Here is a 24,932-nt window from a genome sequence, read left to right on the forward strand (position 1 = left end):
CCTCGGGTTGCGAACTTTGCCCCAGGATGAGAATGGAAATTGCGCGCCCGTGGCGCACCAGCAGCAGGAGGCCCCATTAGCGAAAGCGCACCTCAGATTAAGAACGGTTTCGGGTTAAGAACAGACCTCCGGAACGAATTAAGTTCGTAACCCGAGGTACCACTGTACTAGGAAAACCCCTTTGAAGGATAAGCAGGAGAACAGAAGCTGTATTTTCATCCTTTTAAGTCCCAACATGCTGCCTGAAAACATTCTAGTACTTCGCTAAGACATCTGCTTCTCTCTCCTCTAGTCCTAAGAGGAGGAGTGGGGAGCTTGAGGGCCACATTAGGTATTAATCTGGTCAGCTGTGCCCCGTGCAAGGCCAAACCCCTCCCCCTTGCCTTCTGTTCTGCTCGCTGTGTCACAGTTGTGATGCCCTGTGACTCCCCCTTGGCTTCAGTGCCCAGCACAACGGAACCGGCTGTGCTGCCCTAAATCCACCTCTGAGGTATCCCTTGCCATCAGGGCCAGAAGTAAAAGTGGGCAGGGCAATGAATAATTTGCCTCTGTGCAGAAGACTGGCTTGCTTACACACACTTACACACACACACACACCTCTCTCTATCCAGAGAAGCAAGAGGCATTATTAATGTTCAAGGATACCTTCCAACCAGGCAAAAAGACTCAAGGATGGTCCAAAGCAGGGCCACTAGGGGTTTGGCTGGGAGCTAGGGGAGACCTGGGCCTGAGGTCCCCCATTCCTGCCTAACAGAAAGCAGGACTTAAGGGTCAAGGAGCAACAGGGAGAGCCACTGCGCAGAATCACAGCAGTGGTGGGATGTCAGAGTAGAAGCAGCACAGGTGATGCGGGCGATTGCCATTCAGGAACATGTGAAGAGCTGGGTTAATGCCCCCTGGCACCCCTGATCAGATTGCAAAGGGTGTCTGCATGGCCTCACAAAGCCTTTCAGCGCCGGGCTCCCGCCTTGCCTTCGCCATCTCATGGAACACCCATTTCCCTTTGAACAACCACACTGCCAGAAAACATCCCCATTTCATTATGGGCATTGAACTGCCTCCCGGCCATTCCACCTGCAACCGCATTTACAAGCTGCATGTCGGTTGCATTTCTATCAGTTTTCCTTGTGTTCGGTTTTCCCGCTCTCCTCCCTCACATCCCACCCAGCCCCCTTTAAAAAGAAAAAAATTAAGCAGGAAAAGAACAGGAGGAGTCTTGAGGTATTTTAGAGGGGTTTTTTTTCCCTTTAAAAAAATACTATAAAGTTATAAAAAAAGCAAAGAGGCTTTGAGTCGGACCCAGGGCAGAGTTCTCAGGCTGTTGGCTCCTTCTGCAGAATGCAGGCACTTGCTGTTAATGCGCTTTTGACTGCAAAAGAGAAGAGAGAAAAGAGGGTGTCAATGCGGAGGGTGACAGTTTACGTAGCACCATTCACAGCAAAGTGTCTATTCTACCCAGGGCTGCAACCAGCACCTATCTGAAATTACAAAGAGCAGCAGCCATGCTTCTAACTTCATTAGAGGGGTATTTGACATGGCAACCTTTTATTAATTGGGGAAAAGAGCTTTGTATGGGATTGCACGGCACCATTCGAGCTACGTTGCCCCCCTCCACCGTCAAAGACAGGGTGCCACTGAGTGCCAGTTGCTGGGAATCACAAGTGGGGAGAATCCTGCTGTGCTCAGGCCCTGTTTGAGGCCATCCCATAGGCATCTGGTTGGCCACTGTGAGAACAGGATGCTGGACTAGATGACCCTTTGGCCCGATGCAGCGGATGCAGGGTTAGATGTACTGAGGTTCTAATAAAGGAACTTGGAAATTACAATTCCGCAGATAATGCAAATGGAGCACATCACCCCATGTGATATCCAGGGTTCTGAAAGAATGAATCAAAGCAGAGTCCCATTTTAAGATGCATCACAATGGCATGCGAGTGATCTCTCCGCAGCTCCTCCCCACGTGGCTGCATAAAGCCAAGTGAGCAATGCCTGAGGGAACCAGAAAGGCTATAGGCTGCAACAGCCTCCTTCTAGGCAAATTTGACAAATTCATGGAGGGTGATCCTTCAACAGCAGGGATAGGGACCGTGTGGCCCTCCAGATGTTGGGGGACTCCAGATCCCAACATCCCCAACCGCTGGGCCATGCTGGCTGGGGCCGATGGGGAGTTGTTGTCCAACAACATCTGGAAGACCACACGTTCTTCATCCATAGCCTATCAACAGTTCTCAGTCCACTGCAAACTTCACCTTCAGGGGTAATTTCTTGCTAGCTGCTAGATACCAGGGACAACAACCTTGGTCATGCCTGCTAGGAATCGGAGCTCTGTGCTGCCTCTGGGATTGAAGGTCTTACGCCTCTGAATTCCGCTCCTTGGCAAACAAGCGCATGAGAAGGTTGGTGCGCTGACATCCTGCTTGTGGGCTTCTCAGAGGCATCTGGTTGGTTACTATGAGAACAGAGCGCTGGACCAGATCGGCCTTTAGTCTGATCCAACAGGGCTCTTGTGTTCTCGTGCTCTGCTTTGTACTCCCCTCCATCACTACAGTTTCATTTTGGGGAATTCGTGGAAACTGCCCCTCTGAACAAAACTCAAATAGCCCCAATATAATTATCGTATTCCCTTCCTAAACATTTCTACCCTTTATCTTAAAAGTGCTCCTAGCTGGGGTTGCCATCTTCCCCTCCGCTCCCCACCCCCGCCCAGGAGACCTGTGTCTTTTAGAACTGCAGCTTAGCAAGAATTTATTCAGCAGGTAAAGCTAAATCAGTGCATCTACCGGTACATGCTAGGAAGCTGCTTAAGACTAAAGAAGTGGTGGGAAGGTGTCACTCTTAGCTAATCTATTACTTCTCTTTTCCACCTACTGCCAAAGCAGTTAAAAGGTCTTCTATGCAACTTGAAGGCTTTTAGTATTTCAAATTAGCTGAATAAAAGCATCAACTCACTTACCGTGCATTTATTTAATTTTACATAGGATACCAGTGGCCTCACTCCTAAGGCTTTCGATAAAAATCAGAACTGGTCCACCAATGATATAATGCTAAATCAATCATTTGCCTTTTAACTGATTGCAAATTTATTTAAATTTAATTATGCTTCCATGAAGCAGTACCGGGTATTAGATGCATGTATTAATAAATGAATGAAGTATGAGATAACTGCTGAGACAGGTTTGTTACTCAGTGGTATAGAAATTTATTAAGTGCCATATAATCTAATAAACCAAAGCTTAAGCTCATTGTTAGGAAAGCCTGCCTTTAATGGTTTGTTTTTCACCCCCTGTTCCACCACCACACCTGAATCAAACATATATATACACAACATCCCTGGGTACTTAGATCTCAGACCTACAGATGGAAATTGGCCCTCACTGATCAATCAGTTGAAGGTTTAATTGACTGATGCACTGCTCTCTCTCTCACACACACCAGGATACAGCTTCAGAAATTATAAGAACCCAAGAGCAGCTTTCCTGGATCGGACAGCTATCTGCCTTGTTTCCTACAATGGCCACGCAGATCCCTATGGGAAGTCCATAAGCGGAACAGGAGAACAGTATAGCCACTTTGCAATCCTGTTCCCCAGCAAATGGGCTTCCAAGGAAGGAGGAAATACAAAGTCATACTGAGCAGAAGCCACTGGAAACCTTATCTCCATGTATTTGAACAAAACCTGCTTCTAGCAATCTAAGTTGGCTGACATCAAATAATGAGGCAGCTAATTATCCTGTTTATGATGAACTGTGTGAAGTACCTCCTTTTGCCTATGCTGACTCTTCCACCATTCACCCCAAATGTGGTCACACCATAGATCTTTATGAAGGCGTTACAATACTGGCAGTTGTATTTATCACTCCTTTCCTAAGGAGCTCTAAGAAGGACTTTGATTTTTCCACACAGCGGCCAACATTTCCTTCAAACTATCTGCCACAGACCCCATAAGGAGGATGTTAGCCAACACGCTACAAAAAGGAGCATGACGCAAAAAATGTCACAGCTGGAAGTTCCTGACCCAACACCATTTTAAACGCACTCTCTTGAACACTATCCAAAACTTACCATATGGACTACAACAGAGTTGGTGTGTGTGTTGCTATAAATTTATTAGCTTCTGGGGACCATTATATGCCATGTCCTGGAGTTACGAAGCAGTCAACCTTGCGGCAGTAAACACAAGTGTGCAGACTTTGTGTCAAAACTCTGGCAAGGGAGAAAAGGCAGCCAACGCAATCCTTTGGAGGCAGAAGATCCAGTGTGGGGTGGTGGTTCGAGTGTCAGACTGGGGCCTCAGAGACCAGGGTTCAAATCCCCCACTCGGTCATGAAACTCACTGACCTTGGGTCAGTCACTGTCTCTCAGCCTAACCTACCTCACAGGGTTGTTGTGGGGATGAACAATGTTGAGCTCCTTGGTGGAAAAGCTGATAAAGATAAAGGAAGAAGAAGAAGAAGAAGAAGAAGAAGAAGAAGAAGAAGAAGAAGAAGAAGAAGAAGAAGAAGAAGAAGAAGAAGAAGAAGAAGAAGAAGAGGAGGGAGGAGGAAGAGGAGGAGGAGGAGGACGTACCTTCATTGTGTTCTGCTTCTCCTCAAATCCCAAAGAGACAACTGGCTTCTTCCTTCGGACAGAGCCACCCAAGTCAGAGGAGGAAGAGGAAGGCAAGGGGGAGGGGGAGTGCCTGGCCTTCATCGGCCTACAGTAGGTGGCTGTATTCTTGCGTCGCTTGGCCTCCTCATCCGAGATGCAGTTGGCTTGCAGTGCCTTTGGCCCATTCAGTGAGGAGGCCCGGTTCTCCAGCTGCAACGCTTTGACTGGGACGTGGCCGGGAGCCCTGCAGTCCAGATGGCTGACCCTCTTAATCCTGGCTCCGGCCGAGACGGTTCCATTCAGGGAAAGAGTCGAGGAGGAGGAGGAGGAGATCATGGATGGCTTGGCCTTGGCGGGCGGGCGGGAGACCTGGCAGCCAGCTGCCTTGCTCTTGCCCAGATCGAGGAAACAGGTCTGTTTGTACGGAGGGCTAGCGGGGGCCCCGGGAGACTGCTTGCGTTTCCGGGCCAAGGCCTCTGGCTCCACGCCGCCAGCCGCCGCCTCCTTGGCTTTGGAGGACTTGCTGGCCTTGGTCAAAGGCAACTTGCTGAAGGACGGCGAAGGGGTGTTGGCTGGGAGTGGGGAGGTGATGGACTGGCTCCCGCCCATGCAGTCCGACTGGCTGCAGGCGGCTGCAGCATGGGGTGACCCCACTGCATAGTTCATGCTGTGGTGGCTGCGGTTGTCCCTGGAGGCCACGGTAGCAGAAGCCGCACAAGACACTGAGGTCCTGCCCGGGAGGCTGTTGGGGAGGCTGCACACCAGGGAGGAGCTGCAGTTCTGAGAAGTGCTGGAAGTGGAGAAGCCCAGAAGAACAGGGGGTGGTGTGGACAGAATTGGATGGTCAGCAGCGGGAGGGATCCTTCTGGTTGGGCCAATAAAAAGGCGGGGGGGGGGAGAGAGAGTTAAGAAGACCTCTGACTTTGGAAAAACCCCTCCAACCCTCAGCTCTTGTTCCTTTTGCCCTCCATGCCAGATCCTAAAAGCAGAATCCTCATGGGCTCCCTTGCTTTTTCAGGTTCCAGATATGACATCGCACCCTGCTGCTCTCAAATCCAAAGCCTTTGGGCTCGGGTTGCTATCCCGTTCTAAATCCCTTACATCGATACCTGCAAACACACGCATCCACGCACACACACACAGACAGCCGCCACCCGCCCTCCTCTTTCCCCTCCGCCAGAACCTGGGTGTTTGTTTTCCCTTTGTTCCGATGAGTGCAGCCATCCATAAAGGATGCGTCGGCGTCAAACCCTACAGCCCAGCGCCACCTACTGGAGACGAGGCGGACCAAAAGCCCCGACAAAACACCAGGACTACGAGGTCAGCCGGAGGAACGCAATGTTTCTCTCGGCAACCGTGTGCAGAGTGATTGATGGCAAAGCTGCGGACTGGGAACATAATTGCATGCGCTGCTCTTTTTTACACGGGTGCTTAATAGGTGCTTAAAAGCATGCCCACATTTTACGTCCATTTGCAGGGGGAAGAGATGTCAAACGTGGATTTCAGCTGCAAGCTTATTTCGGAGGAAGTCACAGTGAGCACAGTGGGGCTTCCTTCTTAGTAAAATAACATAGGATCTGGCTGCCGGGGTGGGGGTGGGGGCTTTCTACATTCCCATCTCCCTGCCGCCAACCACACAAGAAGCATGCTGTTGTTTCTCATTTGAATTCCTTGGAGAAAAAGGAGGGATACGAATGCAATAATTAAGCTATTGCCAAGGGTCCAGATGTCCCTTCTCTAGGCACCACTTCTGAAGAAGAGATAAGGAATGGAGAAAAATGCAGGAAATGCAAACACCCAATCTGTCATTTCCACTGCTCCAGCGAGTCCCATGTGGAATGCGGCTGGGAGACGGATGAACATTTGCCACGGGTGACAAACCTCAGGCAAGTTGTCCTCCACTACCAGGACAAACAAACCCTCAGCGTGGGTGATAGTGAATGGTTCAAAAAAGCCTCTGAAGAGACAAAGCACTCTTTTGCTGTAGCTCTAAAGCCTGAGAGAAGGGGCCATTTAAGCTCAGTGGCAGACACCACGGTCTGCAAGCAGGTGGCCCCAGGTCCAATCCTTGCCATCTAGGAAACAGCCCTGCCTGAAACCCAGAAGGACTGCGGCAGCCAATCAGTGCAGAGTGCTATACCAAGCGAGATCAGCCCAGGATTCTGCCTCTGTGTAAGGCAGGTCCCTATGTTGCTGCATCTCTAAATAATGCCCACGTATGCAGGGTGCAGGAATGGGCTGGACCCTTATCTCCCTCAACCCTACACCCATGGGGCCACCCGTCTGTCAGTCACCTGACACCTCGGTAATGGAAGGTGACCCATTTTCACCTGCGTGGTTTGAAATTAAAACGAGACAGGCATAAGCACACTGCGCGAGCTGCTTTGAAGCCCCGACAGTTGGCTGGTTGTTGTGGCTTCAAAGCCCTGTGTGTGGCTTTTTGCAAGCCCTGATGATTGTCAGGGTTTGCAAACAACAGCACACGGGGCTTGGCAGGCGGCGCTGATCAGAAGTGCCATCAACCCCCCCTTTTAACCCTTGAAATACAATCCATTTTTAATGCTGATTTATAAAGTTGCTGTTCTTGGCTCTATATGCACTGGCTACTTCATTGTTAAATATGAACCAGCCTGATAATCTGATGCAAGGTTATAAAAGGAAGAAGATCTCAATATCTGAATCAACTAGGTCAGTTGAGTCCATAACAAGGGGATTAGATTTCTGAACACAAAGATGGGACCTTCTAGGTGGTGTTAGACTCAGTAACTACTATCAGATCCAGACAGCATGGCTTATGGTCAGGAGTTAATGGACATTTGAATCCAACAGCATCTGGAGTCCCTATCAGAACAGAAAAAAGGATAAACACATGGGACAGACATGCAAAGGTTGGGGGCGGGGAACCAGACTCCAACAAAATACCACATCTCATCAAAACACTATGTTTTGTAGCCTCCATTCTAAATATATTTAGACCTCACTGCTACCCTGCTATGTCCTAGTAAACAGCAGCAATGTCAGTGTCGGGAAGATAGCAGGAGGCAATTGGGAGTTGATGCACAAACAATCATACAAACTTGTTTCTCAGAAATTTGGTTTGTTTTCCAGTTGCTTTTGCCTCAGAGGACTTTATAGTGCCCCGAGGTGGAGTGGTGAAACAAACCATGGTTCAGAAGGGTTCACAGTAACACCAAGCCAAAGCTAAAACAAACCAAGCTTCATTAGCCAACGACAAACCATGGCTTCAGACATGTTGGCAGTAAACAAGCAATAGTTAAGCTGCTGGGCAGGGTTCAGATGATCAAACAAACCATAGTTTAATAAACCCAATTTTTAATCAGGCATAGCTTAGTGTTAAGCACAAACAAGGGCTATAAACATGCCCATCTTCAGCTGTGTGCAAGGGGCATTAACATGCCACAATTCATCACAGGGTTTTCTCTACTTCCCCCTAGGATTACTTACTTCCACATGTGTGAGCTGAGATGCTTTTCCAGCATGGAACTGAGTGCAGAGCAGAACCGATCCAGCCGCCGACTGAAGACGTAACATCCAGGGCTCACCAACCTGCTTCCGAAAGTGCAGAACTGTTGTGGGGAGATGGAAGCAGGGATAAAAGGCATTAAGAATATTAAATCGTGCAAACAGCACATTCTGAAACCTCTTGCAAATGGGGATGGGATGCTAACACCAAGAGAGTTGTTTCTTCTGCCCACCTCATCTCCTGAGCAAAGGAAGGCAAAACATCGCCACACGCACCTTCACACCTGGGTCTCATTGATACCAACAGAACAAGGGCAACTAACCTAATCTGGGACTGAACCCATAGATTTGTTTTGCATGTGTAAGAGTTTGCAAGAGTTTAGACCTTGGTGCATCCAGTTAAAGGGACCTCAAAACTCAGGAAGACATCTTCTTGGAGCCTTTGAGAACTGCTACTAGAGTAAATGTCATTGGGTCAGATGGACCAGTGGCCTCACGCGGTATGAAAGCAGCTTCATTTGTTCAAGCGTCCGACATTCCCCTCCCCCTTGGCATTCTTCTTGCAAGACTTGGGGCAAGCATTTTTCTCCAAAGGCGTGAAGGACCCATTTCACAGAGCCACGCCAGTTTTTAGCCTGGCACTTACCGCCTGGGGGCGTGGTGACCGTGTTGCATAATGGCAGTCCACCTTGCGGGAATCATCCACTGTGTCATCCTCACTCTCCTCGCTCGAAACCCGGCCGGTGCTCTTGGGCGCTGGAAAAGGGTAGAGCCCGTGGTCGACCTCGCTAGAGGTGGTAGGCAGGTCATCGGGCTCACTCTCTGAGGATACCCTAGACCTAAAAGCAACACAGGAGGTTAAAGCCCTCTTCAAGGGGAGACTTCCCTGAATTTGTGGCAGAGATATTACCGGCTTCCTTACTAGGGAATATATATGACTAGCAGCCATATGTCCCACGCTGCTCAGGAATTCTAAGAAATCCCAAAATTAGTGCAATTTTGAAAGATTCAGTCTGCCATTTTTTATTCAAAATGGAACCCCGCTGTATCCAAACATAAACAAAAAACCATCTCCTTGATCTCGGGAACTATTGTACAAAAACCGGTTATGATAGCTTAAGAGGTGTCAAAATGCATGGCTAACAAACCACTTCCAAAATATATAGTAGATACAGAGTTTCTGTGAATAGAGTCTGCTTTTGCAGTGGTACAGAAGATGGCACAGTGCCACCTCTTCTGAGGTCCTGTCCACATCTGTGGTTGAGCCAAAAAAATCTCCCAGGCAACTTTAATTAGAAAACTACACAGTCAACTTCCTTCTCATGCTTTACCTATCTGCCCTTTTTTTACCTGGAAAGTGCACAGTGGGAGTAGGGTTGCTTTATTCGGCAAAGAGAGGCGTTAGGCAGGACCAGCGATGGCTGTGAGAGTGACGAGGAGTCCTGCGAGAGTCGTTCAGAAGGCGCTTCCTTCCTCACTGGGCTCTTGTCTTTGGGGGACTCGCCTTTCCTGGCGTTGGCCTTCAGCTCGGCCACTAAGACGTCAAAGTCCTTGGCGCGGCCCTGCACCTCACGGCGCTGGTGGACCGAATGGATCTGAGGCACAGAGAATGGTTAGAGGCACCAGCTGACAAGCGACAAGCACATCCACTGCTGCAGGACTTCACGACACTAGATTATGGAGGTGTGACGCGAGCAGGGCTTTTTTTTCAGCCGGAACTTGCTGGAACTCAGTTCCAGCACGTCTCAGGTGGGCACCTTTGCCAGGATAAGAGAACAAGGTTCATGGTGAGTTCTGGCACCTCTGTTTCTAGAATAATAGCACTGGACCAGAGCATGACAAAACCAACAACCTCAGAGAAGAAGTCCATTTCCAAGCCTATTTTATGAGAAGCGAAGCTCTGGTGGGGGATGGGAGAGACTGTCACATGGCGGGTGACTTTCGAATAAGAAATTTCCCACGTGGTCACTAAGGTGCTACAATCTTGTGGGGAAACTGATGCTCTCAACCCCTGAACATTTCAATAAATCCAAGCAGCTGGCTCTTAGACAAGTGCTGGATGTACCACTGGGCAGAAAACAAGAGCTCATACAGTTATTAAATTGGATTTTAAACAGGCCCACCTGGAATAAATCTGACTTATGGTTAGAAGGCAGCTGATCATCAAAAAGGTTAACATTATTTACAGAGGCTGCAGCAAAAGCACACTGTGAAATTACCCAGTGTTGTCATGGGGATGCCTTGACACACTGTGTTTAGCTTGCTTATGTTTTGCTGTCCTGGCTACAACTTCTGCTATGCCTGGATTTTTACTAGTAACGCTTCATTATAGCATGTATCTCAAACTGCCCACCAAATATCCCTCTGCCTGAACCAAGTGTTCTGAATGTTTGGAACAGAGAAACCCCAGTTCCTATTCTTCACACGGGGTAGCTGGCTGTAAGAACACAAAGCCGTCTATATGGAACCTTAAGACTACCTCAAACAAGTTAAATTGAAGCTACAAAGTTTCCCACCTATATATGATGCCTGGCTGCCTTCCAGAGAGAGATGGGAGGCATAATTCCCCCGGGGGAAATTCTCCTGAGCACGCTTTATTGCAATGCACAGGAGCTGTGCAAGACCATCCTAAGTGCTCTTGTACAGCTCCCATTTATTTAAGAGCTTTCCAGCAGATTGTGCTCTAGGTGACTCTTCTCCAACCTGGCACCCTCCAGTTGTTGTTGGACTCCAGCTCCCATTAGCCTCAGACAACACAGCCAATGGTCAGGGATGAACGGAGCTGTATAGTCCAGCAACAGCTATAGGGCCATAGGTTCCCCTTCCCTGGGTTTATAGCAAAGTATTTTCCACTTGAACTTTTCTACAGAGCAGGTGTTGGGACATGGCTGAACTACAGTTCCCATCAGCCCTAGCAAGCACGGCCAACGGCCAAGGATGATGAGAATTGTAGTTCGGAAATATCTGGCGATCCAAAGGTTTCCCACACCTGCCATTGAGTCAGGAGCTTCCACTTGATAGGGTGACCACTTCTTTTTTTATTTTAGAACCTAGTCTTGCTCCTATGCCTGACAGCAGCCAGACACAAAGCCACAAAGCAGGCATCTATGTTGGTAGAGTGATGTTGATGGTGCAACAACAGGTAAGCCGTATCACAGCACACACTAGCCTTCTTGCAAATGCAGAATTCTTTCATCGGCAACTTGCTTCCAGTAACTCACAACAGTCTTAAGAGGAGGGTAGGCAGCCAATAGGGCTCAGGAACCTGAATAAAGCTGGCAGACCAAGGGCAGCCAACTTGGCGCCCTCCAGATATTCTTGAACTGCAACTCCCACCAGCTCCAGCCAGCATGGCCAATGGTTCAGTATGGCGGGAGCCACAGCCCAACAACATGATGAACATCAACACCCAGAACTGAAGCTAAGCTTGCAGCAGGGGATGGGCTATGCAGAAAAGCCTCCCTACCTTGGAAAACCACAGACAGTGGTGGAGCAAGCCGATTGGGTGCCTGGGTGCCCTGCGCCCAGTGGTGGGGCCATATGCCCGCAGGGAGAGGTGAGCTGGGGCAGGAGAGGCGACGGGCGGACCGTTTGGGGCAGCGTGGAGCCTGCGGGCGCCCAAGCCACTGCGACTCTCCCAGGAGAAACACGTGGCTTGGGAGCGCTGCAGGCCCCGCGGTGAGTGCTGTCCGGCATTTTTTCACCCCTCTGAGTGGTGACACCCGGGGCGACCCGCCCCCCCCCCCGCCCCCTTCCTCCGCCCCTGACCACAGGCACTCCAGAAAGGTGTGTTGACCAGGGAGGGGAACACTACGAAGCACACACACAGGAGGGGCCTCTTTCCACCATTGAACAGGTGAAGCATTTCTGAGCATGGAAAACTTTTTGCCTTCCAAATTTCCAGATTTGGCAAATGGAAAGGCCTTTGTTAGGCAAAGGAACATGCCCACTTGGGACGGGGGGGGGGGGAGCAAAGGCTGGTCAAAACTCTTCCTTATGCTGAACTACTCTTTTGCCCCCATTTCACACCAATTTCATCACATGAAGCATCATACCTTGCAGGTCAGTAACCGAGTGCAAACCTTCTTGGTTTCGGGGTTCACCACCCCACACTGCCTGTTTAGGTCACATTCTTTCCCTGTGGGAGCAAAACACAGAATTAAGATGCAGACGGGAAAAGAGAATGCAAGACACTCATCCTGCCCCCCCCCCATGTCTCCTGAGGCCTGGTTTTATGCCTTCCCCCTTCCAGTGCCTCAGCTTCCCTCTCATCCTTCAAGGAAGCTCTTATTCAAAAACTCCATATTTCAAGGAACTCTTGACACCTGCTGTCAGAATAGCACCAACAGGTTATTTGTCCAACAATATTTCTTTTCCTGCTGCTTTTTAATTTTATTTTATGGGCACCCTGTGAGAAGTTGTGTCTTTAGCAATCACTGCTTCAATGTGGGGGGGCTCTCTTCTAATCCAACATTTATTGTCCTGAGAGGACAAATACTTGGGGTCGTAAGGAAAAAAAAAATGGCAGGAAACTCCCCTTCCTGTCTCCCTTGGTCAACTGAGCCCCAAGTCGCAGATTATGCACAGTGTTCTCCTTCTTCCCAGTCACCTGGAGGCCAAGTGCACAAACCTGGTCAGGAGAGGGATCTGACATACTGGCTATGCATACCCAGCTTCAATTTGAAATGGGTCACTTCCCCTTTAAAAAAAAGGGTGCTAGTTGGTACATACACCTGGCCAGAGACTATCAAGCTTGCCTTTCTGCTAACCCTTTCCCCCGCTCTATGCACCCAACAAAGTAGCCCACCTAACAAGGGAGATCATTCAAAAACATGGTTCCAGATAAAAGAATCCAGATATGAGTCTGGTGCACTTCAGAGTCCAATGCATCCTCACTTACAGCAAATGTTCTATCTATCCTAGTCCTCAAATACCTTTCTACCAGTGGAAGCTCAGAAGAACCTGTATTTGGGGGTGTGGCAGTATTCTCTTTGATGCCCACTCTTCCGGAATTTGGGGAATTTGGGGATAATGTTGTGTGCAGAAATGCTACCAAACCGTAACCAAAACTGCACCGCTGTGAAATGGAATACAAGAAGGAACGCCCCCCCCCCCTGCAAAAAATAATAATCGCTTGGCTATGTGCTATGCTGCCTCCAGCTACAGGATACTACGGTACTCACGTGGCATCTTCTTCAGAGATTTCACAGCACCAGTCTCTTTCTCTCCCAAGGCAGGAGCATTTTCCATTTTCCTGCTCAAGCCGTCAGCGGGTATGATGGAGTTGCCACTGGCCTTGGCTGACGTTAGGGATTCTTTCGGTGATGCCACTAAGGAGGGCTTGCCCAGCATCTCTTTTGAGCTGGCAGAAGACTGTCTGGTGGCGGCAGTGTCAGAAGGCTTTGGGGGGGCCTTGATCCCATCGCTGTCTGGCTTTGGAAGGCTGGAGATCTTCTCTAGGTTCACAACAGGCACAAACAAACTGGAAGGGAGCAAAGCGGAGCCACAAGTCAGAAACATCATAAGCATTCGTCATCTCCCACTTCAGCTGACCAACTTCTTGCGTCTTCATTGTATTGGGTTCTAGCTTCACTACTAACAGTGTCTGTAGGAACATTAGAAGAAGCTGGGCTGATGCTCTAAACATGAAAACTGGAGCCTTAAGATGCCAGCCAAACAGGCAGACCCAGAGTAAATAAAAGGAGAGGCAAAGACAAGAAAAGAGCAGGTGCAGTTTCCACATTGGTACCACATGAGTCTTGGAAGGCACCAACGGCCAAATCTCACAGGTCTTCCCAGTGTCCTGCAACAACAAGCTCCTTGCTCAGCTCTGGCCATCAGCAATAGACCAAGATGAAAAAAGAAAACTCTGAAGTGCCTTCAGATCATCTTCCACTAACATCGGCAAGGATACTTCAGTAGTGGGCATTGAAGGGGGCTCCTTTAAACTTCGGTGCAGCCTTTAAACCAGGATTACTCCACTGTGGTGGCCATCTGACCTCATGAGTCTCTAGAAATAGGCTGCAGTTCCCTCAGTAGCGAGACCCAGCCCTATAATAAGCTGAGTTTGCTTAATTCTGCCTTGCTTTCCGCAACAAACCTAGAGTCACTAAAAGTGACTAAAACCATCAAGGGGACATCAAACCGGGGGAAACAGATTATATTCCCTCTCTTGCTTTTCAGATTCTTTTTTTTGTTAAATTTGTTGTTTATTGTTGCAATTTTTAGTGAAGTTGTAACTGCTCGGAGAAGGCAGGGCACACATTTTAGTACAAACAAACAAATAAAATAACCAGATGCAACTTATCAAAAGCCATAAAAACACTCCCTAAATATAACCTCAGTAATAGGTTTCATTCAGACCCATCTATGTGCCTGCAAACACACACACACACACACACACACACACACACACACACACACACACAAAAACTACTTCTAGCTTCACAGGTCTAGAAATCTAGAGGTTAATTTAGCCCTTGTCCTTTTACACAAAGAACAAAAAGTAAAACTTTAGTACCCCTAGATAATAAAACTTTAGTATCCCTAGAGCTGCATGTAGATCCCCCGTACCATCTTACAAAATGGAGACTTACACCAAGTTGCACCTGCCATTCTGAAGGGCGCAATTTCTCCAATACCTCTCCCCCAACCACCCCAGTAAGCACAGGGCTGGGATGCTTCCCCCAAAAGCAATGGAGTGAGATTCCATACAGCCCAAGAAGAACTGGTTGGGCTGCCCTCTGTATCCTGAAGCTCAGAAAGGTCCCCTGCCAACAAACCCAACCCCTCCTTACCAGAGGTTGTCCTTTGACATCTTGTCTGTCCTCTCAGGCGTGTGCTGGGCTTGACTGAAGGAGCCCTGGGACCTCTCCCGCCAGGACTTGGTGGATCCGTGACCTCCACCGGCAAGGGACCGCCCATTGACCGCATGGCACTTTTGTAAATTTGAAGAGGCCTGCACCCGGCCATAGAGCTTGCTGGGAGGTCCATGTCGTCTCTCTAGGTGGGAATTAAGATGCTGTTACTGAAAACATTGCAATCAACGAGCCAATGTGGGGGTCTGGACGGCAGCCATCATACTGCAAGTGGCAAGTAATGGCCTGGAGTACAGAAATGGGGAGCTCCAATAGCAGCTTCTTAACATCAGGCGGATGGCGTTTCATCTTTACGAATTCCCCATTCCATCTCCAGCACGTGTTGCTCTGCATTTGTGCACCTGCTGCCCACAAACATTTTAGTAAATTCCAATATGCCTTCATGGACAGTCATGGACAAACTACTGCAGCAGCAGCAGCACCAAAAATCTACCCAGAGGCAAAAATACTCCAAGAGCCAACAGCAAAATTGTGATGCGCTGCCTGCTGTGGTTTGCCCTGCCCAGCACCCATCGCCAATTTCCCTTCTGAAACACAGATCAGTTGAATCAGAACAGTTATGCAAAAGCACCCAATTTATGGATTTTATTCTAATATGAAATTTGGAGGTTTACTATGTAAATAGTGCTCAGTGCCAAATTTGTGACCCCCCCCCTTAAGGTTTCATGGGCAATGCTCCAAAAGTCCCATACTGTTATTAGAAAACCATATCCACACCTCCTTCTCTCCTTTCTGTTGGGAACTTGCTCAACCCAAGTTAGTGGCTACATCCAGAACTTCACATTTAGAGTTTTCCAGCTCCAATTTACCAAGTCATGCATTTTGGAACTAATCCTTTCTGCACCACAGAACTGTGAGAGGTGGGCTCCTAAAATGCATCCTTCCAAGATCTGCTCCAAATAGTGGGTAGCAGACAGCCAAGCAGCTACTCTATAAGATATGCTCATTTCCCAATTAGGGAGGCCCATAACTTGATCAGAGTCAATCACCAAGAAGTAGGTACAGGGTCCAAAAGGGGGCAATCAGGACCAGCTGGAAATCTGCCTAATCTTAGCTGTCACCACCCCTCTATGTGTTGCTATTCTGTTCCTCGAGGCCTGATTCATAAAGCCCAAGGGAAGTTGTGGAGGCAAATGGAATAAACACAGTTCATTTATATCCTGCTTTTTCTCCCATGATGGAATTCCAAGGTGGTGTGGAAAGGGTTCCCTCATCCAGGTGTTCACCAGGCCTAGACCTGCTTGGCTTCAGCAGAGCTGCGGCATCCTGCACCTTCAAGAAATGCCCTGGGACACAAATACCAGCCTACCCCACCCTCTTTGCAGGTCCCTTGGCAGGAGGTCAGACCGTACATTGCCCGCCCCCTCCTCCGTAGGGTGAGTCGCTAAAACAGCCCATCTCCAGCCCCTCCGCTCTCCCTGCTTCTTGCTCAGCAGCCCCTTTCAAAGGCAGGCGGATGGCCTTGGGCAATCCCAGCGAGATTACTGCTCAGGGCACCAGGCCAAAGGAAAAAGTCTGGATACGGACAAATCATTCACAGATGGTGGCAAGAGGAGGTTGCCTAATGTTAGATTCCCTTCGTTGCGCTTTAAGAACTTGGGAGGAGAAGCAGCTAGAAAACGGCTGGGCCTAAGTCATTAGTGTAAAGGCTGAACGGAGAGAAGTCTGTTGGGAGGATGGGACGGAGGGGAGAAGGAACAAACAGTCCGTTTAGAGCAGAAATGACCCATCTGCAGGGAGAATGGTTTTCAGGCAGAGATATCTTTGCCAGATCCTGTACCTGCTTTCCTTTATGGCAGCCTTCCCCAAGTCGGTGCCCTCTGGACAGGTCCTTTCTGTGCCCACTCCCCCGCTGATGGGAGTGCTATGCTAAAACATCCAGGGGGCACCGAGTTGGGGAAGGCTGACCAGAGGCTCAATTTGAGACGTTCTTCCCAAAGCATAAGCTTAGGCACTCAGTTATGGCCCGTCTCCTTTCAAGATGGGACATCACAGGAACATAGGAAATCGCCTCATACCGAGTCAGACCAAAGGCCCATCTAGCTGTGAATGGTCAACACTGACTGGTATCAGATCCCTGGAATTTCAGGTAGGCATCTCTCACAGCCCTACCTGGCTGGAGATGCTAGGGACTGAACCTGCTCAGCAGGCAAAGCAGATGCTCTATCCATGAGCTAGGGCTCTTCCCCGCAGCTCAGGTGTCTCTCCATTCTGATGTTACCTGATGTGCGTACGACCCTTTCCTAACTGCCTCCCCACATTCCTTCCCCAAACGCCAAGGGCAAAGTTGTGACATCGGAAGCGACCCTAGCACGGCCAGAATTCTGCCTTTCCGTCTCTTGGACTGCTTGCTGCCCTCGCAGCGGCTTCCTCGCTGGCTGAAAAGAAATTCAAGGGAAGACAACCTTCCTCTTCCCCCACCCCGCTCCCCATTTTCAGGAGGAGAACAGAAAAGGGCCTTTCAAGCCCAGGCACCACCCACTGGGCCGATGCCTGAGGCGGCAGCAAGCAGCCCTAATTCACAGCTCTCCATCCAGAGGCCACAGAAATTCAATTGGCAGCTTTTGGCTGCTTCGCTTACCGCAGTGCTTCTGAAAGGCTTGAGGTTTGACCACTTGGCCACAGTGGTTACACACCACCAGGTAGAACTCATCGTGAGCTGGGCAGTGACCAAAGATAGACATGTCTGAAAGGACAAGAGAGGCGAGTGATAAGAGAGCACCCTGGTGGAAGAAGCCCCGTGCAACCTGGTCAGTTCTTCAGGCTGAGAAACACTTCAAATAAGAGCGGCAACGATACCCCACCGTTAATTCTGACAAAAGATGGAACAAGAAGAAAAGCCCGCCATGTAGCTTAGAAAGGCAGAGAGCTGAGAGGCACATGTTTACATCCCTGCCACAACAGCTGGTGGGATGGCACAAAGCATGCCACACACCTCCATCCTCAGTTTTCCCAGCTGCAAACTGGGAATAAGTACCATGCTGTTTGTGATGCAGGATCGAAAGATCAAGGAGGCACTGACTGCAAAGCAGGTCATCCATTCATAATGCCAGAAGGAGCTTTTATACAGACTTAAGACCGTTGTTCCATCAAACAAAGCCCTCTTTGGCTGCCTCCCCAAGATTCTTCAAGCACGGATTCAAGGAGTTTCATATTGGGCTCTTATAAGAGCAGAGCATGTGGTATATTACTGAGCCAATGCAGCCCCTAGATGGGAACTGGGGGAACAGCTTGACTGGCAGCCCAACGCTCCAATGGCACCGAGCTGCACACGCAAAGATATACACAATTATTTTACATGTGACTTATGTCAAGACTTATCTGAGCAAATGGCTGTCTAGTTCAGAGAACAGCCACTGGGCAGTGCAGCCTCCCCCATCCAGCCTGCTGGTTCAGGCCCAGCCCACTTCTCAGGCACAGGCCTGAGACGCGGGCTCACGTTTTAGCAAACACACACAAAAAGGCAGCAGAACAATCGCTTATCCTTGGGTGATGGGGCCATCACACGCTCCAACTTTGTCAGGAGGCAGCCCCACCTCCTAGCACAGCTGGGGTGGCAGGAAAAAAAGGAAAACAAAGAGACACAGACAGGCTGAGAAGCAATGAAAAAAAGACGGAGGGCAGCAGGGCAGGGGGGGGGCGAGCTGTCGGGAGAGGAGGGGAGGGGCAAGGCTCAAACTAACTATGGGCTGAGAGTGAGCGCAGAAAAGAGCAGGGCGAAAGCCCAGCAGAAGCTCATCTGGAAACTCTGGCTCGGGAGCTCAGTGGAGAGGACAGGTGGCAGCTCACATTTCCAAGGGCTCTGCCGAAAAAGCCTAGTGAGGGAGTTAGTGTGACCGATTTGATTTAGGACAAATACAGGCCACCATGCAGGGGTCCCACAAAAGACCTGGTATCCTTGGGGGAGTCGGCCCTTCTTACCTTCTGCTGCAAGCAGGACCTTCCATTTGAGTCTCCACCCTGCCCCCACCACCCAAGACTTGTCTGAGAAACAGACACACAGAGGAGACTTTCTGATCTCTTGATTGAGGATAGACAGATGGTGGCTCAGGGCCTTTCCCCCCTAACAATCATTAAAAGAAAGAGAGAGAGAGAGAGAGAGAGAGAGAGAGAGAGAGAGAGAGAGAGAGAGAGAGAGAGAGAGAGAGGAATGGGGAGTCAGCACATCTTCATCCGCCCTACTATACTTCCACCTTGGAGTTGCACCTGGAATCCTTTCTTTGCGATGAGCTGGTGAACATGTTTTGCTGGTGGCCAGAGCACGGCTGATATTCCAGGTCAGGAAAGAATTTGGCCGGTGCGGCGCAGACAGAAACATGGTGGGACTCTTCTCTGCCGCTCAGCTCATTTGCACGAGTCCATCAGCAGCTATTGCTCTGCACCAACTCTGGCTGCTTTTTGTGACACGCTGTGATCTACGTCACATGGGCTGATCAGGAGGGAGGCTGTGGGCAGGAAGGGGTGGAAAGCCAAAGGCCTTTTGCTGTGGACGTCTCTTAACGTCATGTTGCTAGAAATCATGGAGGCAGAGGGTCCTCAAAGCAAAGAAACATGTATGTGAAAGTTCCACAGCTTTCGGCTATCCCGAAACTCTTGCTAAATCCCTATAACTAAATGTTGGGTTAGCGGCAGGGCTGCAGAGGATCACGACAGGACTCAAGGCAAAGTCCACAGCCTCATTAATGGGTCATGGAAGATGCAATGTATTCAAGCCTAAGCTTGGAAGAGTATGAATTTCCTGATGAATTACAAGAGACTTCATCCATCATATTCCAAGACCCAGGCAAGGTTTCGAGCTCTAGTAAGGTATAGCCAGGCTAGCTCTTAGGGCCAGAATGCCAGCCCTTGGTGGCATGTGCGAATGCAGCTATCAAAAGGGATAGTTGTCTTCTGTTTTTGTCGGGATGCTTTCATCTAAGGGTCACTTGCTGTGTGAGAATGTAATGACTGCTGCTCCAGACAGACAGACAGACAGACACAGAACTCTCAGCTGCCCTTGCACTTCTCTCTTCTGCAAAGCATTCACTAGACACAGGGCAGAGGTCTCTACAACTCAAGTCAGACTCAAAGAAGTCTGTTCTTACCTTCTTTGATGAGGGTCATTGCATCCAGCTTCTTGCTCCCATTCCTACCGTTTTCTTCCACATCAGACCCTAATAGATACATAGAAAAAGAAATCCCATCAGCAACACTAATAACCCTTTGCAGATCCATCATCCAACAAATCTAGACACATTAAGATGAATCATTCTCTCTCCCCCCCCCCCAATACCACATGATTCGAAGTAACGCTTACACAGAAGCAAATCAACCTGAATGCAATGAGACTTACTAGGAAGTAAGCATGCTTGGGACTGCAGGCCTTAATAGGCTTGAAAAGAGCTCAGGAAAAGCATCTATTCCACTCGTAGCTTCCTCAAACTTGTCATGTAGTGTTATGTAGGTCACATTGTGGCCCAGAACAGAGAAGATCCATCTGCAAGCCTCAGCAGACAGGACACTAGGACCAGTAAATCTGTAGATCAGGATTTCCCCTCTTCGAAACCCCATAAGAATAAACATAGCACGGATGGTCCTGACCGGTTTTTGATTTTTTTTTTACTATACATGTATACAGGCTTTGAGGAGGTATGTGCAGGGGTATTCTATTTTATCCTCACAACAGCCCTGTGGGAAAAGGTTAGGCCAAACATGCAACGTGCCCAAGGTCACTCAATGTGTTTCGCAGGGGAGCAGATTAAGAACAATCATTTCCATTTGCCCTAAAACTCCAGGTCTTAAAAGTTGCCAAGAGAACAAGGATCCCTAAGAATCAGCTCAGCTAACATGGCAGATGTTCCAGAGCTTCTGCAAACATACAGTAGTGGACTTGCTGAGTCTCAGACTCCACTGCCTGCTGCTTCAGCAGAACTGCTCTGCCAATCCGTATCAATCAAGAGGTGTTTGGAAGACAATGACAAGCACATAGCACCATCCCCAGACTCCTTTCCAAAATACAATGTGCAGGGTAGAAACGTGGCTCTCTCAACTCCACTTGAGAGTAGCTGCTTTACAAACTCTTGTTTTCCCATTTCAAAGGGTGGCATTCAAATATCCACAGCCCACCAGAATTCTGTACATGCCCATGTGTATACGCATGCAGAAAGGGAGCACACTTGCATGGCAGGGGATGAGAGACAGCTCTCTCTATTCCATATACCTTTCACATGAACTTTTCTGCTCTGCTAGTTGGGAACACAAAGCTTCAAAGAAAGATGCCCCAAGATGGACTTCAAAATGGAATTGCCAAATTCTGAGTTAAACAGACACCCCTGGTTTTCAGTTCTGGAAGCCAAATCCTTGCCAATGCCAAATTATATTATAGTTTTGATCACAGCATCAGTGATATTTCCCTGGAAACATATTAATGTTGACAAGCTTTTCATTATAGCAGGACCATTTTCTTACTATGCTGTGTTTGTGTGTGTAAGCAAATGCCTAGAATGATGTGGTTTGTACCCTAATCCCAACATGCATATAAGAAATCAAACACATGGGATTCAGAACTAATGTTTTCCCCCCATTCAGCTTTCCAGATTTTTAGACTACAACTCCCTGTGTAGTCTGGGGCTGATGGGAGTTGTAGGTCAAAAATCTGGAGGGCATCAGGTTAGCAAAGGCTGCCGTAACCCCTTCTGTCTGCGCATCGACCTGAGGCTCACAGACATTCATGAAATGCCTACAAACTCCTTGCGATGCAGATCAAATACTACCAATTGTGGGGAGGGATATGGCACAAGGGGCTGATTTGTCTCCAAATTAACAGTGTGAAAGCAAGTAGCAGAGCTGGTCCCCAAAGTCCTGACTCCTGTGCTTTAACCATGGCATGATACTCCACTTGCATTTAATAGATTTCACACCACATGGTGCCCTCACAAAGACAAGATGTACCTGTTACAATGCATCAACTGTTTCAGCATCAAAATACAAAACGGAAATCCCAAATAGCTGTGTGTTTTTTTATTTAAAAAATTGCATTGACACCAAGAACATTAATCTCTCTCTCTTTTAAAAAAAAGGGGGGGAACCTAACTGAATTAAAACGCACATACAATTAATCCCATACCACAAGGTGGAAACTAAGCAAGCTCTCCCCCCCCCCCCCCGCCCATCTATGAAATCCTTACCATTCCATATCTATTAGCAATAAATTAAAAAAAAACAATCCGTTCAGGCAGCAACAGGAAGCTGTCTGCAAAGGACAATTTACAACCTGCTTCTTAAATCCCTGAAAAGACAGGGGTCATTATGTAAACTCTGTTGGAGCTGGAAGTAGATGAGGAAACATACGAAGCACTAACTATATCAAGTGCAAAGGGAAGATAATGGAGGGGGATGGGAGAAGCTCAACAATATATAAAGCATCACGTTGAGTCTCACCGCCCCTTCTAGAGTCTGCCATCAGGCTGCACTTGAGAAAGTCAAACATTCTAGGGAGGTGCTCCCAAGCGATTTTCTAGGATTCCAAGGACACAAATCACAAGGGGCCAATCCATCCACCCACCATTTTCATATGCATATACCACCACCACCCCCTTAGTAAAGGAGGGCAAACAGAGCAAGGGACAAGGGAGAATGGGGGGGGGTGGCAGGGAGGAGCATAGGGATGCTGAATCAGGATGTCAGGGAGGAGGATGTGCAGTTTTTCAAGAGAAAAAGGGGAATCCTAAGGAGTGGTAAACTGAGTGGCCAGGTCAACAGTGCAAAACAAAAAAGAGCTTCATGTAAAAGACAGAAGAGAAGATATAAGGAAGGTGAAGCAGATGGATGGGCGGGGACCAGTTTCAAAGGCCTAGGCACAGATCCTAATGGAAATGGAACAACTTCAACAAGAGGAAATCCAGAAACGCAGCACAGCTGGGGGAGAACAGCAAACGGTGGGTTGCTGAAAGCACTTTGAAAGGAATCAGTTGAAGAAAACTGTAACGGGATTGAAAGATCAAGACCGATGGGAAAATGTGGTTAAAAAGGGGGAGGAAGAGAAAAAGGGAAAGTGGTCAGGGGTCACCCAGTAGATGATCAAAACCCGTCAGGGATATCATACTATCCAGGGAATCACAGAAGATCAAGAACGCTTGCTGTCCACAAGTGTTCCAGTGGCACCTCAAAAGTGCGTATTATTTGGGGAGAACAGAAAAAGTGAATATGTGGAGATCAGGAAGAAAGAATGCCCAGGTGAAATGGAAGCAGTCGACATGGGGGCTCGAGGTGCACGAGAGTCAAGGCGCAAATGTTAGGAAAACTGGTGAGATCACTATGTAATAAATAAATTATAAACAGACAAGTCACGCAGCCTTTACATAGCATGTTTCGGAGACAATCGTGGGCTCGGTGACAGAAGAGATCAAAAGTCCGGGGAATCTTGCGAATATGGCTTTTTTTAAAAAACAAAAACCCATGCTCCTGTAATAAGGGATCAAAGTAGGAACGAGAAGCACATAAGGAGCTGGAAAACGCGTGGGACAAAGATCCTGACTTGATCACAGCATCCCCCCGGTGAAATCAGGCTGGGGGAGAGGGGATCCCATCAGGAGGATCGAGAGATCCTAGGGAACCCGATCGAAGCGGCAGGAAAAGGAAGGCAGGATCCATCGGGCGGGAAGGAAGGCGGCGCTAGGACCCGGCGGCTCCTTTGTTTGGGGCGGGCGGGGTGAGGGAGGGGGCGAGGGAGGAGGAGGGGAGGCGAGGGAGGGAGGGAGGAAGCTCGACGGCGGCGGCGGCGGCAGCAGAAACGGCGACGGAGGGTCCCCTGCTTCCCGCCGCCGCCTGCCGCCGCCTCCGGGCCCGCGGGCAGGGCGGGCGCGCTCACCTGTCTCGGCTGCGGTCGGCCCGGCCCTCTCCACCCAGGCGCTCCAGCTCTGCCCCGCGAAGTCATCGAGATTCGGCAGCCGCCGATCCACAGCAGCCATTGCTGCTGCTGCTACCACCGCCGCGCGTCCACGCACCGCCATCACCGCACGGGAACGCGCAGCCCTCCCCGCTGGCCGCGGCCCAGTGCGCAGGCGCCCCGCGCTCCGCGCACCACGGGAAACGTAGTCCTCGGAACCCGCGGCGCGCTCGCTCTGCGCATGTCCGAGAAAGGCGATAGGCGCGAGAGTGGCGGGTTCGAATCCTTGCCTCTCTTCCTCTGCCTTCCCGCCGCCGCCAGCCATTTTAACAGGACTGGGAGCAGGAAACGCCCCGAGTTGATGCCCGGACTTTTCCCCAATAAATGCAGAATAAAAGCCAAATGGAACAGACCGAAGGGTCTCGCAGTCTGGCGTCGCTCCCCACAGCGGCTGCCAAGTGCCTGCAGGGCATGTTCAGCATCTCACACTAATCCACTGAGCTATCCAGCTGATGAGGGCAGTACCCCGATGTCATACTAGCTGTCAAGTTTTCCCTTTTCTCGCGAGGAAGCCTATTCAGCATAACGGAATTTCCCTTAAAAAAAGGGAGAACTTGACAGCTATGCCCAATATACTGCCTCTGACCATGGAGGTTCCTTGCACGCATTTAACTTGCGTGCATTCAACTTTACACGCTTGGCAAAAAAATAATAAAAGGGGGGTGGGGGAAATTACGGTACTTTGGCAATCCCACCCACCATTGAACCCAATGTGTTTTGACTACACGTGATTTTAGCTTTATGCACTATCTCCAGAATGTAACCCTTACGTAAGTTGAGAGTCGTCTGTACCTCATTTTGTCCGGCCTGAAATGAATCAACTGCCAGCTACTGTTATTGTGTGGCCGCAATTTCTAGCAGTAAGAACGTAATTCCGCTACTGGATTGAACCAAAGGTCCATCTAGGCCAATGTTTTCTTCTCATGCTAGCTAACCAGATGTCTATGGGAAGGTTGCAAGCAGAACACTCTCACTTGTGATTTCCAGAAGCTGGTATACAGTACAGGAATATACCATCCCCAGTGCTGGAGACAATATAAAGCCATTATGGTTAGTAG

General features: G+C 49.1%; 1 protein-coding gene across 2 annotated transcripts; it reads right to left on the reverse strand.

The window, feature by feature from the left end:
- Positions 1-1,219: 1,219 nt before the first annotated feature.
- ATXN7L2 (ataxin 7 like 2) lies at positions 1,220-23,963 on the reverse strand. 2 transcript variants are annotated; one of them, XM_035121476.2, is made up of 11 exons: positions 23,797-23,963; positions 20,033-20,101; positions 17,530-17,634; positions 14,868-15,072; positions 13,254-13,552; positions 12,126-12,208; positions 9,421-9,665; positions 8,717-8,909; positions 8,053-8,174; positions 4,567-5,452; positions 1,220-1,369 (listed from the first exon to the last, which is right to left on the reverse strand). In XM_035121476.2, exons 1-11 carry the CDS (start codon positions 23,936-23,938, stop codon positions 1,355-1,357), a joined length of 2,364 nt encoding a protein of 787 aa, XP_034977367.2. In that variant the 5' UTR covers positions 23,939-23,963; the 3' UTR covers positions 1,220-1,354. The 2 variants fall into 2 exon arrangements, with proteins under 2 accessions (XP_034977367.2, XP_060132974.1); XM_060276991.1 differs by lacking the exon at positions 17,530-17,634 and having other exon boundaries at positions 23,797-23,962.
- Between the last annotated feature and the right edge of the window lie 969 nt (positions 23,964-24,932).

The sequence above is a fragment of the Zootoca vivipara genome, chromosome 7 (genome assembly GCF_963506605.1).
Source record: "Zootoca vivipara chromosome 7, rZooViv1.1, whole genome shotgun sequence".
NCBI lineage: Eukaryota > Metazoa > Chordata > Lepidosauria > Squamata > Lacertidae > Zootoca > Zootoca vivipara.

Excerpts from the sequence above, each read along its gene's own strand:
- ATXN7L2 (XM_035121476.2), bottom strand. The coding sequence starts at position 23,938 with ATGGCGGTGCGTGGACGCGCGGCGGTGGTAGCAGCAGCAGCAATGGCT. Across the intron at positions 15,073-17,529 it reads AGCCTTTCAGAAGCACTGCG|AGAGACGACATGGACCTCCC; the intron begins GTAAGCGAAGCA and ends ATTCCCACCTAG. Across the intron at positions 12,209-13,253 it reads ATCTCTGAAGAAGATGCCAC|GGAAAGAATGTGACCTAAAC; the intron begins GTGAGTACCGTA and ends TTGCTCCCACAG.